Source organism: Haliotis rufescens, unplaced genomic scaffold, assembly GCF_023055435.1.
Source record: "Haliotis rufescens isolate VD_foot unplaced genomic scaffold, xgHalRufe1.0.p SCAF_9, whole genome shotgun sequence".
NCBI classification, from domain to species: Eukaryota; Metazoa; Mollusca; class Gastropoda; order Lepetellida; family Haliotidae; genus Haliotis; species Haliotis rufescens.
The window spans coordinates 22,224,103-22,242,228 of NW_025964383.1; the positions used below are offsets into that span (position 1 = coordinate 22,224,103).

The 18,126-nt window shown below is 43.9% G+C and overlaps 3 protein-coding genes across 6 annotated transcripts in view; 2 read left to right on the forward strand and 1 right to left on the reverse strand.

The window, feature by feature from the left end:
• The window catches only part of LOC124120609 (RANBP2-like and GRIP domain-containing protein 8), a 302,310-nt gene that overhangs the window by 168,852 nt on the left and 115,332 nt on the right, over nt 1-18,126 (forward strand). The gene's annotated exons all lie outside the window — the stretch shown is intronic.
• Nucleotides 1-18,126, forward strand: part of LOC125371664 — a 151,380-nt gene that overhangs the window by 26,938 nt on the left and 106,316 nt on the right. The window lies entirely within an intron of this gene.
• LOC124120606 (RANBP2-like and GRIP domain-containing protein 8) overlaps nt 1-18,126 on the reverse strand; it is a 229,127-nt gene that overhangs the window by 18,473 nt on the left and 192,528 nt on the right. The window contains exons 2-13 of one of the 4 annotated variants that reach the window (XM_048391252.1): nt 16,911-17,135; nt 14,985-15,052; nt 13,881-13,994; nt 8,192-8,235; nt 7,652-7,698; nt 7,030-7,089; nt 5,217-5,285; nt 4,216-4,377; nt 3,298-3,428; nt 2,883-3,012; nt 2,061-2,232; nt 572-1,154 (exon numbers count right to left, since the gene is read on the reverse strand). The exons of the other annotated variants lie outside the window; for them this stretch is intronic. Of the exons in view, the coding sequence (XP_048247209.1) occupies nt 572-1,154; nt 2,061-2,232; nt 2,883-3,012; nt 3,298-3,428; nt 4,216-4,377; nt 5,217-5,285; nt 7,030-7,089; nt 7,652-7,698; nt 8,192-8,235; nt 13,881-13,994; nt 14,985-15,052; nt 16,911-16,982 (1,652 nt within the window). The 5' untranslated portion in view covers nt 16,983-17,135. The remainder of the gene's footprint in view (nt 1-571; nt 1,155-2,060; nt 2,233-2,882; nt 3,013-3,297; nt 3,429-4,215; nt 4,378-5,216; nt 5,286-7,029; nt 7,090-7,651; nt 7,699-8,191; nt 8,236-13,880; nt 13,995-14,984; nt 15,053-16,910; nt 17,136-18,126) is intronic. 4 annotated transcript variants of the gene reach the window in all.

Sequence of the window (18,126 nt, forward strand, 5' to 3'; positions counted from 1 at the left end):
TGGTTTCTTTGTTGTTTAACACCGCACTCAGCAATATTGCAGCTATATGACCGCCGTCTGTAAATAATCAAGTACGGACCAGACAATCCTGTGACGGACATCATGAGCTTATCCATGGTTATCAGTGCTACATAAAAACCAACTTTCTTTCCTAAATTTCTCATGTATGCAACAAGAAATGAGCAATGTACTTTATGGCATGGTGAATACTTTGTTCACCTCTGACAAATATTTCTGGTGTACTTGTTGATAATGAATCTCAAAACTAAAAAAAAACATTTATTAGAAATCTACATCAATTCGGTGCTGAATGCCGCACTTAGCTATGTCCCAGCTATATGACAGTGACCTGTAAATAATCAGGTCAAGAGAAGAAAAAAACATAATTAAAATTATAAGCACCGTTCATGGTCAGGCTACATGCAATCAACCAACACCAGGTCCATTAGGTTGCTTGAGACCTGTTTTAAACTGGATTCCACACAAGGCTATTGATTGACAAAAAGAACATAGTTGTGGGAAAAAGTGAGACTGGGTTGTGTGATAGGACAGAAAACTACTTGAAACCTACTTGACTGTGTTAGTGTGGAATTTGTAAGCTGCCAGCCACCAGTCTGCCTGCTCCTGTGTACAAAGTGGTTTCGTCAGACTCAGGGGTAGAAAGTCTGGCTGCGTGGGATCACTGTGACCCATGTGAATCATCTCCTGGTGCCTCAATGCTGCACAGCAAACCGACGCAATGAGAAACACATCTGTGTCCAGCTGACACAAAGACTCCGCACCACCAACTGACATGTTTTTCACACTGTAAACCAAATCCTCAAAGATGTCGAAGCCGTAGTAAGGCTGAGCCTTGTCTTTACAGGAGTACCGTTGTAGAGCCAGCCATATGAAGTTGGTCAGACTTTGGGGGTGAAGTCTGTAGCAGCCCGAATCGAAGGATCGCATCTGGCGCCGGGAAGGAAACAGGAGTACGTTGTCCGTGTAGGTCCGATTCTTTATCAGGTAGGAACTGTCTTTCTTTGCCCTCATGTCTGGCAGAGTGAAGACGGTGTCGTACAGCTTTTCTCGGCCTTGTTGTGTGCAGTATTGCTGTCTCAGTTTCTGTGTCCATGTTGCTGTGTCTCCCTTGCCCAGTGCTTGTAGAGTGTGGCCTGTGGAAGTAGTTGTAACATGAGGCTCCTGTATCTCATGTGTATGCAGCATGGAGAAATTCAAATGTCAACTGTTCTAGTGAGTGAGTTGAGTTTAACGCCGCTTTTAACAGTATTCCAATTATATCGTGGCGTGTCAGCTTAATGTGGGAGGAAAGCCCGAAGTGATGCAGGTCTCAGACGTTTACCACTTCGGTGAAACCCACGAGCACGGGTATGGTGCTGACTAACCTAGAAACATAATCGGGGCAAACCGGGATTCAAACCCATAATAATAGGCTTCTTGCGTGCCCAAGGGACGCAACTCTGCACAGCGAAACGCAGCGCCTTAGACGACTGGGCCACCCGTGCCCCCGTCAACTGTTCTAAACAGTGAACTCAAAATAAACCATCCTGTTTACTAATGCATTGCCTCACAATCCCTTTCAAATACCCCCCTTATCTCCACCATCTAGCAATAGAAAACCAGCTTTTTTTCAGATTAATATGTTTGGATGTAGACATGCACAAGCCCACTTGTCCCAGTAGATTGTCTAATGTTACAGCTATCCTGAGGGCTGGTAGATTTAGGGAATGGACCTATCACTATGCGGGATAGTATGTGTTTCAGGTTACCTTGTACCCCTGTTATAGCAATAGAATATAGAGTTAGAGTTAACAATTGATCTCACAATAATTTGGCATGAGATTAACACAGTGAAAGCTTATTCCAAAAAGAACCAACACTGACATGTTCGTTTTAATCTTTCAAACCACTAAGTTTATGAATCATGTCTTATCATAATATACACTCCAGATCAACATAGGTATGTCATGCTTTTCACAACATCATACTTAGACAAAGTGTCCAGATACTGTTTACTCATCCTTGTCCCTGAGACTGTGATAATTGACTAATTCCCTCACCTCCCTGGCTGCGTCGGAAGTTGCTGATCATGTGCAGATGTTCATACATGCTCTTCTTGTCCTTGCTTGCTGACACAAACCACTCGGACCACGAGTCTATTGTGATGATGGAGTTGTTGAGAAGATAGCACACGGAGGCCAGGGGGATCACATCCTTCCACGACAGCCCACCCTGACATACAAGCATCTGATGAGGAGGTGCCATTAACACCATTATTTCCTTTAGACAAGTCAATTTCAGGAATGCAAGTACCAATACCAAGTAACTCTTTCTTCGAGCCAAAAACCCATACCAATGGTATATCATCTTTGGAGAAATGAGACAAGTATAAAATGTTTGACAGTTGCAAACTAAATGTAATAGTTACATTAGCTGTCAGATCAAGAGATCCAAATGCTCATAAAATTCAGGTAATAATAATGTCTCTCTGCAATATCAATGCAGAGAAAATAAAGATTAGAAAGTGATTAATGACACACAAAATTGAAGAAAGACAGCTACACTGGCAGCAACATCATCACTTTCATAGAATCGTCACAATGATGCATAACCGCTTGCTACCACTAACAGTCACATTACAAACACAGGGCTACAGTTGCCAAGTGGTGTCTCAGCTAAACACTCAAGACAAGAAAAAACAAAAAGCAGTAAGATTAAAAGTTGTCAAAAGCAATGTGAAAGTGTAAGCCTTAAAGTACACTGAGCAATAATCCTACAGGGATGCAATGAACACTGGCATGGAACATACAGATGCTCATTTCCAGGCCTGTACAAACACTGACTGGGATTTATGATTTGACTCCAATGAAGAGACAAGTTACCTTTTGGGCTCTCTTCAGCAGCAGCGTGCCGCAGGAGAAGAAGAACTGGCCGGTCATCTCAGTTAGGAATGACATCCAGTCGTCCTGCTGATTTGGAATCTGTACAGCTTCTTGAAGCACCTGGTCAAACCTGGACACACGCAACAAATCTTACTCCATGGTCCCACACAGTCCATGCCTTTTTACCACCCAAGGATTTATCAAGGATTCCAAACGAAGAGCCTTGGCAAACACATTGTGGAGAAAATGATATTTTGTTCAAAATTGGGATTGGGATTGGGATTAGCATAGTTCCTATTTCCTCAAGCATTATAAGTGAGGAACTGGATGATAAACTAAGAATATTAAGCTTCCATGGCACAGAGGGTTGTGCTCCTGTATCTTGTCAAATATACATGACAGGGCTGTAACTTACTGGTGAAGAACCTCAGCACAAGCAACAGGTTCCCTGTAACATAGACGCAGGTACACGACATTCCTCAAAGTGTGCAGGAACTGGGTGTAGAATCGTAGGTCTCCACGGCAGCCAGTCTTCCCTTTGTAGGCCTAGAAGATGGAGAAGATAAATGATTATACACCATTTATAACAAAATTATTTCCAAAAAAGCAAGTACCGTATTCGACGTAATAAGCACCAAGGGCGCTCTCAAAATTAGAAATAGCTGGCTCTTATTAAAATATTATTTTGGTGAAAAAAAAACAGAGTTGAAAGATACATTTCGTGTTCATGTACGACAGATATATTATTCCAGAATTTAATTGCCAATAATTAAGGTTGCATATAACACACGAGTGCGTATCATACGCGAATAAATAGGTCTTGTGAATATTGATCATCCGGAAGGGGTGCTAATTGGGTTTGTTCACTAGCCAATATATTCGCAAATATCGCCGTGGGCGCTTATTACGTCGAATACGGTAGTCTAAAATTGGCATTAGTCCGGGCCAGTTCAAGCAGAAAGAGACACAGAGACACAGACAGACTGACAGACACGGTGAGTCAGCTTGGTGAGAGAGGAAATCTTGGAGATGGAGATCTCAGATATTCACTACTTAGTTGAGACCCACAAGGACAAGTATAATCGGGGGCGAACCAGGATTCAAACCACAATCATAGGTTTCTCGCGTGCCCAAGGCATACATCTCTGCACAGAGAAGTGCATGCGGTGCGTTAGAAGACTGGGCCCCCCTAAGGCCAAATAGTGTAAGCATGTTTCCCATTGCTGATGACCAAGCTACATTAGTAAAGACAAGAACAGAGGTGCTGCCAAACAGTTAGTTTCAGAACAGAACAAATGCCTTATATGCTTGTGTCAAGTGCCCCAGTACTTACATAGTAGACATCAAGGAGAGTTTCATACCACTCCAGGCTGTCTGTGAAAGCCATGGTGCGGTCAGTCTGCACAGCCACATTGTAAGCATGGTCAAGCTTCCCCGACTTCAGGTAAAAGCGTAGCAGCTTCACTCGTAGGCTTACATCTTCTGGGCGTTGTGTCTACAACAATAAATATGACTCTAGTACTCCTTGACACAACAACATGCCAGGAAGATATTCTACATGTAAACATTGGATGTAAACCAAAGACAGCAACATTTAACCTTTGAGCACATTATTCCTTTTAAGTTCTCCAAACATTAGTTTTCCCAACCACTGCAAAATTGGACATTTTGTACAAGACTTTTTGCAGATGCTTAATTAGTTACCATAACTTGTTTGAGTTTGTTTATCTGACTGGATAGTTGCTGTCTCAAAACCTCAACAAATTGTTATGGCAGTGTTGATGTCATCAAGTCAGCTCACACAATTCAGACTGAGTGAACATACTGAGTGCCTGCTGGCTGTCACAGGACCAAAACAATACTGTCACTGACAAAATATTTCACTTTAAGTATATCAGATCAGCTTCATTTTTTGCAATGTCCGTTCAGCTGGTATAAGTATGTGCATCCCACTACTGACACATCGACTCAAGAGAAGATGGAATGGTTTCAACTCTGGAAATTATATAGTTCATATGAGTGAGTGAGTGAGTGAGTGAGTTGGGTTTAACGCTGCTTTTAACTGTATTCCAGTTATATCGCGGTGTGTCAGCTTAATGTGGGAGGAAAGCCCGAAGGGGTGCAGGTCTCCGACGTTTACCACTTCGGTGAAACCCACGAGCACGGGTATGGTGCTGACAAACCTAGAAACAATCGGGGCGAACCGGATTCGAACCCACAATCATAGGTTTCTTGCGTGCCCAAGGGATGCAACTCTGCACAGTGAATCGCGGCGCCTTAGACGACTGGGCCACCCATGCCCCCTAGTTCATATGATTGTACATGGACACTTACCAATTCTGATGTGATGAGGTTTTCTAGTTCCTGGAAGTCTTCATCACCACTGTTCTGGGCTATCATCTCCTGCACAAGAACATGACATTATAACTATGGGCAAAAGTTATGTTTACATGCAAGCCCTATGAATAGATCTTGAAATGACACAAAATACATAGCACCCAATTATTATTGCTAATATTTGTTTTGTTGTGTTTTTTTGGTCACAAATCAGGTGAAGCTAGGCAACGACAGCTGCTGAGAGTCCTTGAATGGGTATTTAGAGCGTCTGGGGCTTCGGTCCTGTCATACACTGAAGCACATTTACCATATGTGGTGTCTCCATGGGCAAGGGACCTTGTCTAAAATATGCCTGTTCTCCCAGCAGTGAATGGGTACACAGTAAGATGAGATGGCAATGTGGTTGTTTTATCTTGTATAGAAGTTGTAAGATTATACACAGAAGGTATTGAAAGTTTTAGTTCCATGTGTACCACGTTTTGTTCTTGGTTGCATGTTAAAAGTAACATTGCTTGGAGGTTATATTCCATTTTTTGTTTCATGATTAGTAATCTCATATATGTTTCGAGGAAAATACTAAAGGAAGCGCCATTCATTGGCTTTCCAGAGACCCAAGAGCAATACAGTCTTTTCACAAATGTCTTCAGCATTATGTGTGCTACCCTTGAGTGAGTGAGTGAGTATGGTTTTACGCCGCTTTTAGCAATATTCCAGCAATATCACGACGGGGAAGACCAAAAATGGGCGTTACACATTGTACCCATGTCGGGAATCGAACCCAGGTCTTCAGTGTGACGAGTGAACCCTGTAACCACTAGGCTACCCAACCTCCCCGTACTACCCTTGAAGATCAGGGTTAGAATTGGTCTTTACCCTTATGTTTGACTGGGTTCGTACAAGCAAACCATTTGAGTATTTGAATGTGGTCAAGGTCAGAAATGAGTTTAGAACACTCTTGGAGTGAGTGAGTGAGTTGGGTTTAACACAGTTATATCACGGTATGTCTGCTTATGCGAAGGGAAAGCCTGACGTGATGCAGGTCCCAGACAATTACAGAACAGTCTTGGACTCTCCCGCACACACCAGTTTTGTAGTGGTGGGGTTCCCATCTTTGAGTTTTCCCAGGTTCGGCAGTAAGCTCCATCCATTCTTTCAGTCAATGAAGCTCATTAGATTTTATTTCTGATGAATGTTTTCTCATGAATTTTACTTTCATAAGGAGTAATTTGAGGATTCAAACATGGACGAGGTCGGAGAAAGGTTTAGAACACCCTGGGAAACCAAGGGACAAGCCTATTTTGCAGCGGTGATGTCTCGCAAGGGGTGTCTAACTTTTGGCGGCGTTGGTACCAGCAAACGATAAGAGGATTCAAACATGGTCAAGAAGTGGATTTAGAACACTTTGAGATTCTCCGGCACACACCAATTTCCTTGCGATGCCTCAGTTCTGATGGCATTGTCACAAGCAAACTATTTGAGGATTTGAATGTAGACAGATACTTTTGCGTACATTTCACTTGGAGCCCGACATTGCTGTTTGCAGCGATATTTATAGTTATTATTATTATTCAACTGCGGACTAAGCAATATTCCAGCTATATAACAGCGGGCTGTAAAATAATGACAGCAACAATCCACATTGCCGGGGTACAGTGACACACAAGTCACCGAGTCTAACCAAACGACCCATTAAAGTTGCCTCTGATTAACAGATGTTTGCTAATAAACAAAGATGATAAGAAATAGGTTTGAAGAGCTAGACTCAGGCTCTGAACTGGTGGCAAAAGTGGCTATTGATGTCCTTACTCACCCTCAGTCTGAAGATAACATCATTCCCAGGGCAGGTTTGCTCCGCCTTCTCCAGCCAGAACTACAGCGAACAAAAGCAAGAAATAACACAGGTGAACTCTGATGACGATCCACAACTTTCCACAGCTCTTACAGGTTTCAGATCACTACAGTGACCAGGACGTTGACTGTCATCAAAACTGTCATGAAGAATTTTCAAAATCATAATGTAGAAAGAGGAATGTCCCATCCAATGTTTAATAATGAAAACGTACTAATGCTGTTTGTCTCGTAAAGTCACTGTTCCCATAGAAATGTACTCTGGATACCCCAATGTCTTAAATATTTGGGTTAACTGGTTAATGAGGAAGATCCATATTATATTAAGTGGGATATTTCATGAGTGAGTGAGTGAGTTTGGTTTTACGCCGCTTTTAGCAATATTCCAGCAATATCACGGCGGGGGACACCAGAAATGGGCTTCACACATTGTACCTATGTCGGGAATCGAACCCGGGTCTTCGGCGTGACGAGCGAACGCTTTAACCACTAGGCTACCCGACCGCCCCGGGATATTTCATGAATGCCAGCTATAGAGATACACATACATGTCCATGTATTCATTAAATAAAATTTTAACTCACTCTAGCTCGTTCAGGATCCATGGGCACCTGCGTACACAGCTCACAAACTGAAACATAAATAATAAAAAACATCAAACATTCAAAAAATGAAACCAAAACTCAGGACGGTGACAAAACATTGCTGTACTGATCAACAAGAATACATTTTGTATAACAATTTGTGGTATTTACTGTTTGTGAATCTGATAAAACAAGCAATCTGTGTGAGACGAACAATCACAAGTTATTCTTTGTAAATATTCTCACATATCAAACAAGTAACAGAAAAGTCACAATCAATATCACTCATAAGGTAAAATACAGTTTCTTTGAAAAGGAATTAACACAGTAATACTGGTGGTCATATAAATACCACCATGTTGTTGAAAATGTTACTAGCAATGGTTTAGCAGACAAGTCAGAATACCTTCAACAGATTGACTCAGGATCACAGGCTAGAGCCAATTTGCATCCCTGCAAGTGTTTAGTTCTAAAACTTACTAAATTTGATAACATTTTCACAATGATCATGATGATGCTTCAAATATCAAAGCAACTCACTTTTGATGATCAAATCTTTCTGCGTGCCATCAAGCCCCAGGGCCCTGAAATGCACACAGTTGAGGTGAAATACACTGACACCGATAATTTCAATGAAGAAACGGCAATACTGCTGTCATTTGAGCCTAGCATGCATATAGTGGCATAACGGCAATGTGTTTTCTAAAAGTCCAAGTGAGGCAATGTATATTGGTAAAATGAAAAGAACTAGTTGGCTTGTAAATATGGGTTTTTCAGATTAAAACGATGTTTTATTGGTCTGTTTTCAGTCGTACAAATGGGTATCTCTCATACCCTCACGTCTAGTCGCACGTTTAAGTGGAAGCCAGAAGCTGGAATGTAAACATTAAACTTGTTTCCGTCCGGTTGCGCACGCACCTCCCTATGACATGTCACAAATCTCGAAGAATAAGCCATCAAGCAGGACTGGACTGGATTACTTCCCTGTGGGGATGGGTGGGTGGGAACGTACGACTGAAAACAGACCAATAAAACATCGTTTTTAATCTGAAAAACCCATGTTTTAGTCTGTTTTCAAATGGGTAGAATTCGACGGAACACTGGAAGGAGGGTCGGGAAAGTAATCAGGCAGTGACCACTTTCACGTCGAATGTACCAAGTTCCTCACCCCTGTAGTGACAATAGAACATTCGACCAGATGCACGGACGAGACAAGTTGTTTATCACGAACGCACAGCATGGTTAATGCTCTTCGACACACAACTAATTATCGATGCGACAGGCCAACTGCACGCGTCAGTTGAACTGCGATCGAAGTGTGGTCGACGAATAGTTTAGTTACAGAGCAACTCGCAGTATACAAGGTAACTAAAACAGCATATTTAATGCTCTTCGACTCACAACTAATTATCGAAGCGACAGGACAACTGCACACGTCAGTTGAATTGCGATCGAAATGTGGTCGGCGTATAATTTAGTTACAGAACAACTCGCCGTAGACAAGGTAACTAAAATAGCATGGTTAATGCTCTTCGACACACAACTAATTATCGATGCGACAGTACAACTGCACACGTCAGTTGAACCCGGATCGAAGTGAGGTCGGCGCATAATTTAGTTACAGAGCAACTCGCTGTATACAAAGTAACTAAAAAATACGAGCAGTACTATAATGTATGGGAAGACGATGCATACACCGAATAACCATAATAAAAAGCAGAAGTACTGCACGCAACAAAAAACCATAAGAATGCGTACATTCACCAACAGCTTTTATTGTAACCTGTAGTATGTCACGAAGTGTCGAGCAAAAACTCCAAAGTGAATAAAACACAAATTCACTGTCTTTTCTGAGAGATCTGTTGTGCCACCACGAGTGGACCAAACTGTTTGAGTCCTTCAACATCTTCTGTGGAGATATCTCTAAGATAATGCGAAGCAAACACTGAAGCAGATCTCCAAAAGCAGCCCTCCATAATAACTTGTAGCGAACAATTACTGTGGAGTGCTAATGTTGAAGCGATGGCTCGAACTTCGTGCGGATGAGAGGAGGTGGGAGGTGCGAGTCCTTGCGCCTCGTAAGCTCTGAGAATTAACGTTCTCAACCAAAATGAGAGAGTATTACGTGTAATCTCTTTCCTTTCATTGGTTGAGAACGGTATGAACAGCCGTCGAAAATGTTGTCGTCGCTGTTCAGAACGCTGCAGGTAAATACGAAGCGCACGAACTGGGCACAAGGTGAGATCAGCGTGATCATGAGGGCCCATAATGGCAGACAAGGAAGGAATGTGGAACATTCTCGGATCTTGGCCAGGAAGTTAATTTTTCGCTAAAAAATCCCATCGGAGACCAAGATTGACGTTGCCATGGTTACGCTGATCGAACGTAATCCGACCGACGTCAATGTCATGTATTTCCGTAATTCTCGCAGCCGTAGCCAGCGAGAGAAGGATAACCGTTTTCTGAGGCAATAAGTCGAACGCGACCTGATCGAGAGGCTCGTAAGCCTGACTAGACAGCTTGCGCAGAACGACATCGAGGTCCCAGGCCGGCGGTCGGAATTTACGTGACTGATCTTCAACCATGAAGGCACGTAGAATCTTCTGCAACTCCGGTACGTTAGTGAGCTTGTCGCCCGTAGGAGACGGCACTACTGTAGCCAAAGCTGCCAGATATGTCGAGATCGTCGACCCTGTCAGACGCCGAGATGACCGGAGAGAGACTAGGAACTCCGCCACCTGTGGTGGGGTCGCTACCGCCGGGTTGAAGCCATGAGACCTGGCGAAAATGGAGAAAGTGGTCCACTTGTCATCTTACAGCTTACGAGTCGTAACTCGATTTGCCAACGAGACAAGCGCTGCCGCTTTAGCCGAATAGCCTTTCTTCATTAACGAGGTCTTAAGCAAACCCAGGCGTGAAGCTGGAAGTTCTTTATCCCCGGATGCAAGTCGTCGGTGTGAGGATGAAGAAGGAGGTCGTCTCGATCTGGCAACGGGAACGGTGGTTGATCGATGATCTGAAGAAGTTCCGGGAACCATGTTCTGGCCGGACAATAAGGTGCGACCAAAAGCAGACGTAGGTTGGCCGTTTGCCGAACTTTCATCAGTTGCGATGGTAACAGCACCGTTTGTGGAAACGCGTAAGCGTCTTGACCCCCCACGATATCGCTAGAGCGTCGTGGTCCCATGCCCGTGGGTCTGGAACCGGCGACACGAATCGAGGGAGGCGGTTGTTGTACGGGGCTGCAAAGAGATCTACTTTGGGCAACCAGAGTCGATCTGTCAGCAGATGAAAGACTGTCGGATGGATCATCCACTCCGTGGGAGACGGCCTCGATGGTCTCGACAGGGCGTCGGCAATCACATTCTTGGCCCCCGGGATGTGACGGGCGCGTACGCCCATGTCCAAGTCGTCGACGAGGGCGAAGAACCTGAATGTCCGGTCCAGTTGTTCCCTGTTTGATGACGCTTCCATCTCGAGGCAGTTGATGTGGAGGACCTTTTCTACTGGCGACCACAGCCCGGCCGCTTGGTCGTCCCCGAAGTGCGCTCCCCAGCCTTCCAATGACGCGTCTACGAATAGGTGTAGTATGAACGGAGGTTCGCTCATAAAGACGCCCTCGCCTGATCGCCTGCCGATGGAGCCATTCTACGACCGTCTTCATGATCCGTGTGAAAAAGCATGGGGCCGTAGAAATTCCAATCGGGAGGGCCGCCCACTGGTAATGAATACCTTGGCATTCGAATCGGAGGTACTTCTGGAACTCGGAAGCTATTGGTAAATGTAGATACGCGTCCTGAAGGTCTAACGAGACGAGGAAGTCGTTCGGTAATATCATCCGACGCAGAGAGCTGAGGGATATCAAGGTGAATGTGTCGGGTGGTTGGAGGTATGTTGCGTTGAGGAAAACCCACATGTGGGCATAGTGACGAAGTCGCCCCCCCTACCGGTAGCTCATCTAAAGGTAGTGTCACCGGGGGAGACTCCAACCACGGCGACGGCGACGGCGGGGGAAGGGACCTCACTTCCTCCCCCGCTGGTACTTTCCCCCTCTGGGAAACTTGGAAAAGGAGACCTGGCGACCTTTCCTGTCGGAACCTCCCTTGCGGGACGGCTGTCGAGGCACGTCCCTACGGAAGGCCCTTTGCACATTCTCGTTTCGGTAACGTCGTCGTGGGGCGTTCGAAACCGGTGGCCGTCTGGACAGGTTGGGTGAAGCCGAAATGATGATGTCACGCTCGGCTTCCCTGGAGTACTTGTCAAGAACGTCGTTGGTACGACCGTCAAACAACTGTTGCGATGTCCACGGGGCCCGTAAGAGTGACCTGCCATGACGATCAGGTAGGTCAGTGCAGTCGATGTAACCATGGCGACGCGCCGTAGTAATCTGGCCCGATACGTATCGGGACTGGGCGAGGACGTCCGAGATCCACCGTTGCATACAGGTGAGGACCGATGGCACCGTCCTGTCGTCCTCGTCCTGGGGTTCTTTCTCCTCAAAGTACACTGAGAGGGCCTCGATCGCTGTCGACAGCATAGCAAGCGTTTGCAGCTGGTGACGAACAGCAGTGTCCATGGATTCCAAATGTCTGTCTTCTACAAGAATTTTGGAGGGCGCTGGTTTCTTGAAGAGTAGCCCCCAGTCCAAATCCCTAGTCATGGGTGACGAAAACGGCATGCCATAAATCGGGTAACGAGATCGACCAGGCGGCTTGCAGAAGCTCTGCCCAGGCAGAGCAGAGCCAAAGTTCTGGTCCATATCGTGAGCCATGGCTCTGAAGACATCGGGAGGAGAAAACTGAAGAGACTGCGGTGTATCTCCGACCTTAAAGCCTGCACGCATCGGGTTGTCATCGTTCTTTGGGAGGCCTAGAAGGGCTGTCGTCACAATCCATCGTCGACGTCGATTGTGGAGGCGTGGATGAAGGAGCTGCTGTACTAGTTGACGGGCCATGGACCCCTGACGTAGTCGTATCCTTCTTGGTCGACGCCGTCGAGGCGAGGACCGCCGCCGTGATCTGGGCTATCAAAGCCGGGTCGAAATGAAAGTGAGACGGGGTCGTCGTTCTCTCACTATTTTCACTACGACGCTGAACTCCCCGAAACTCCCTTCGAGAACGTCGCACGTCCCCGTGGGGACGAGGGCTATGATCTCTAACTGTAGAAGTTCTACGATCCCCATCGTAGTTATCGTCCGAATCGTACATCCGACGACCACGATGACGATGAACGCCCTCGTGTCGTGTACTGTCTCTCGACGAGGCACTCAACCTGTTGTCCCGACTTGAACGGGAATGACTTCTGTGTCCACTGTCGTCCCGCACGACGTCCCTATCGTCGTTGGTAGAACGAGATACGGACCGACCTGGGGACCGTAGTCCCCTCATGGTCCTCGTCACCACCCGGTCCCGTCGTAACGGGGGTGGCTGAGTGACGCTCTCGATCAACCGAATGACGAAGATCAGTCATGCGGGTAGTATCATCAGCAGGCGAACGGTCACGTGTCTTGTCGAAAACTGAAGTTGACTGAGGCGGGTCTTTATCAACTGATTTCTGAGGTGTGGTCGACTCGCCACCCCCAGGGGCTGATGTGGAGGGTGCAGAGTCCAAGGATCCAACCGATGACCTTCTCTGCTTGTAGCGCTGGTCAGCGGCCCGCTTCGCCAACGCACGAAGATACAAGTTAAAGTTTATTGAAGACAAGTTCTCACATTCTTTACAACGTTTATTCCAGGAACACGTTGAAAACCCGTCCTTAATGATGCAGGAAGGACAATACTTGTGAGGGTCTACTTTAGACAGTTTTCGTTGACACGAGGCACAAATGCCCGACATATTGCCACGTGTAGAATCACTGTCAAACAGCGAAACACGCGTTGAACACAAACAATGGATTACCAAGGATTACATTCCAGGAGTCTACAGGTAAGACATATTATTACTTTATTAGGACAACTGTAGATAAGCGATAAGTACTAGGCGCAGAGGCGCGCTGAGAGATTTGTGACATGTCATAGGGAGGTGCGTGCGCAACCGGACGGAAACAAGTTTAATGTTTACATTCCAGCTTCTGGCTTCCTCTTAAACGTGCGACTAGACGTGAGGTTATGAGAGATACCCATTTGTACGACTGAAAACAGACTAAAACATCATTTGATATATGTAAAGAATAACATGCTCATAATTAATAAACCTGTGACGCAACAGCATGTATGCTGCAGGACACTACCTCTTGTAACATGCCAGAGCCTTTTCCTTTTCATTTGTCTTTAAGAAGATGTGCCCCATGAGCTTGTGTGCCTGGGGCACCGTCTCTCTCACACTCAGGAACGAGGTCAGGTACCTGGAGGGGAGCAACAGAACATACGAGTGAATGAGTGGGTTTGGTTTTACGCCGCTTTTAGCAATATTCCAGCAATATCATGGCGGGGGACACCACAAATGGGCTTCACACATTGTACCCATGTCGGGATTCGAACCCGGGTCTTCGGCGTGACGAGCGAACGCTTTAACCACTAGGCTACCCGACCGCCCACAGAAAATATGAAGTCAACAACACTAAAGCACATGGATGGACTAGGGTTTCAAATCCACTCATTTTCTGACCCAATTCTTATCATCATCCAAAATGACAATCATACAATCTCCCAAGAATAGTTGGAAAAAAAAACAATGAAGATATCACCATGCCATTTGTAGAACAATCACAAAAATGACATTCTTACCCAAATTATGCTAAAAAAAATATTAATGACCTTGAATAAGCAACCTGATATGTGGGGTCTATTGTTTCCTGGAATCCCCATACAGGTATATATAATGATTCACCCGTGAAGATTCCGGGGTAGAATAGGTCTTCAGCAACCCACACTTGCCGTAAAAGGCGACTATGCTGTCGTAAAAGGTGATTTACGGGATCTGGTGGTCAGACTTGCTGACTTGGTTGATACATGTCATTGATCCCAATTGCGTGGATCGATGCTCATGATGTAATCACTGACTGGATTGTCTGGACCAGACTCAAATATTTTACAGGCCACCATCATTTAGCTGGAATACTGCTGAGTTCAGCGTTTAACAACAAACAAACAAATATATGATGATTACATGCAATCAACAAGGAATCAAGCCTGACCACACAATTCATCAAGTCACCTACTACAACAGACATATGGTGCTGGGGACTTATTCTAACCCTGAATTCCCACAGGACCAGACACTGCATTTACTCTTATGCAATATTGTCACTTATTATATCAAAATCATATTCATTAACAAATGATTATGGGCAGGGATAATTTGCTAATGCTATTATCCTTTCATTTGATATTACCTTTTAGCAACTTCATACTCGGACACGTCAAAATACAGCCTCGCTATCTGGTAGCCTCTGGAGTTTTTCTGTTAACAAACAACAGGAACATTGATCACACCATTATCAATCCACATCCTAGCACTGCTGATATAAATTTCAGCACAACGTGATAACTGCAGAAAAAGATAAAAGGTGTTAAATCGAACTGTTGGGTATTACCTAAATGGACAGAATTGAGAATGGTGGTGAGGTGAAATGGGGTTTAACGTCGCTTCCAAGATTATTGCACTTATATAGCGACGTGCATGCACGTGTGTATGTGTGGCTGCTTGTACTAGTCCGGACTGATGCCGATTTATAGTGCTAGCACACTGAGATACCACGCAGCAGTTTAACATGAATACCCCACTCAGACACAGTATACTGACTCCGAGCCGACCAGTCCCTGTTTTAACCCCTTAATGCCGAGCACCAGACAGGGTAACAACAAGTACCATCTTTTAACGTCTTTTGATTTGACACGGCCGGGGATCGAACCCTGGACCTTCTGCTCTCCGGGCGGACGCTCTACCACAAGACCACGGAGGCGGTCCATTAATAATAGGAACTATGATGCCCCAAGTGCCAGCCTCCACACAAGCATCATGTGTTAGCCAGCTGACCTGATTTCACAAAAACTAATAACATATTGCTGAAAAACGTCAGAGGATTCTGTGAACATAACAGTGAGCATGGTGAGGGGCCCAAGGAACATGAAGCCCCAGGAATAGCAAACTACACATAATAATGGGAACAGATGTGTAGTAACGAAAAAGAATGTGTCAGCATTTCAAAGAAGATGTGAAAATAACTTAATAATATATGGCCTACCTCTAGCATGTTTAGAATACAGTACCACAAACTTTTCAAACATGTCACAATACCCTATGACATAATTTGTGAAACTGAGTTGCCAGATTCACCAGCGAAACAATGTCCTGTGACATCAGGGGTCATCTAGAGTGCATAAGCTCCTCTCAAGTATCTTTCATCTCTACTGGTCATGTCAATGAATAAGACCTGTGTCATTTAGAGTTGTTTTTTTATATATTTGTTTGCTAAATATAGATTCATTTTATAGCAGGCCCCAGTTTATGAAGGTATTTATATTTTCAATATATATTTCTTTTCGGTTTCAACTCTATCTCATGTGGATGAATGGATTGTAAATGGGAACTTATGTGCATATCTTAGTTTTTCACTTCATCATCTTTTATTATTTTCTTCTTTGAGAGGCATTTAGAAGTTGGAGTACTAAGCATTCTGAGTAAGGATAGATATATGGATGAACAACTTCTTTATTACAATTATGAGTGACGCTTCGGTGTAGGTTCTAACACTGTTATCAAGTAAGTGATGACAATTTCCTAAATAATTTTTTATTATTATCCACAGGAAAGCAGTTTATTAGGTATTTATTTATTGACATTGCACACATGTAAATTATGTTGGTCTTTTAGAAGTTGTCTTTTAGAAGTGAATGAGATTTGTTAAGAGTTGTTCCATCTATTAGAGAGAAAACTATGACTTTTCTTAAGCGTCCGAAAACCCATAAGGCGGGGATATATGGGTCCGGTGTTTCAAGGATGTTACTATCCTGCTTCGAGGACCTGTGCTACCAACCACCTCTAAAAGTTCTTACTGATTCCTGAACATGCTGAACTGCAGCATCTTCAATACAGACAAAACAAAATCTCTCGTCTTTCACCATCGGCAATTGAATTCGTCTTTAGAATTGTAATAATGTTGTTGATGATACACAACAGCATTACACATTCAAATAACGTATATCATAATCCAAATCTATTTTCGCTATATCGAAAGTAGGCCTACTGGAATCTAAGACTCGAGAGAGTGTGCTCTTGACGAGACAGACTTGATGACACAACTTTTTCTCTTTCTCACCTCTTTTTCATTCTTGATTCTTCCCAGTACACTCGCAGCATGCCTATCGACGTCTTGTTTCGTTCGAAACATGGTCTCAAGCTTTTCACCTCCAACCTTTTTCTTCAGAACATGTGAGGATGCGGCGCATTTAATTTTCCGCCATTTTTCTTGATCACAAACGGTTTTCTACGAATGAGGCCCTTAACCAGCGTGTATGGCTTCACTGTATTCTGAATAAGACGTCTGAAAGAGCAAAATCTTATTGATGATATTAAACACAAAACATATTCTCCTCGTGCGCGCTTAGACAAACATCCATTACAAGCGCTGTGAATATTGACATTCGTATCTTACTTGACTTTGAAAATGACGGCGTTCCGCTCGCACGTTGCGCACCGGTTTCTAACCTCGTACCGGATATGATTACGACAACTTATTTCGGGACACTATGTTATTTAACTTGCTCCTACCAATTTCCATAAAGAAACATTCATTTTAAAATAACAAACAGTTAAGATCTTCCCAAGAATGTGTTTTATGTCTAAACGGTTGGATGTTGTAAAGTGGACCGCGAATCACTTTACGGTAGTAGGTACTCGTGTAATCTCGGGTTTTTCCGGATGAGCACAAGGCACAGTTCAATGTCATGTGTTTTTAAGCCCTTCTTCACGAGAGAATGTATATTCCTTATTACACATCACAACTGAAGCATCCACAGAATCCTTATCAAGTGAACAATGAAGTTTTGCGTAAAGTAAATAATGAATACCAAATGTATCATTGTCAAACGAACCTGTTAATAGAAAAAGGGGGAAAAAAGCAAAGAAAAACATATTGAATTTGTAATTGAACGTATAAACTTTGATACGTTAATGTGACTCATTTTCTTAGTTCATACCGTACCGACAAATCAATCTGTGGTACTCACCAATCTGTGAGAATGGTTAATAGACTAAACTTACTTTTGCAGGTGTGAAGAATCAAGAACACATTAAATGACAGAAGTTTCTGATTTTTTTGTTTGTTTTGTTTTTTGTTTGTTTGTTGTTGTTGGTTTTTTTTGGGAGGGGGTCGTTTATATAGAAATAAATATAAACTGAAGATATATAGCCTTAAGTATGGATATAGTAGACTTGCTTGGGACAAATCGGATACTTTTTTTCAGGGTCTGTATGAGAGACAGTTTTATATTGCTCATTCACTTACTCACTCTTTTTTATATAGGCTCTATCAG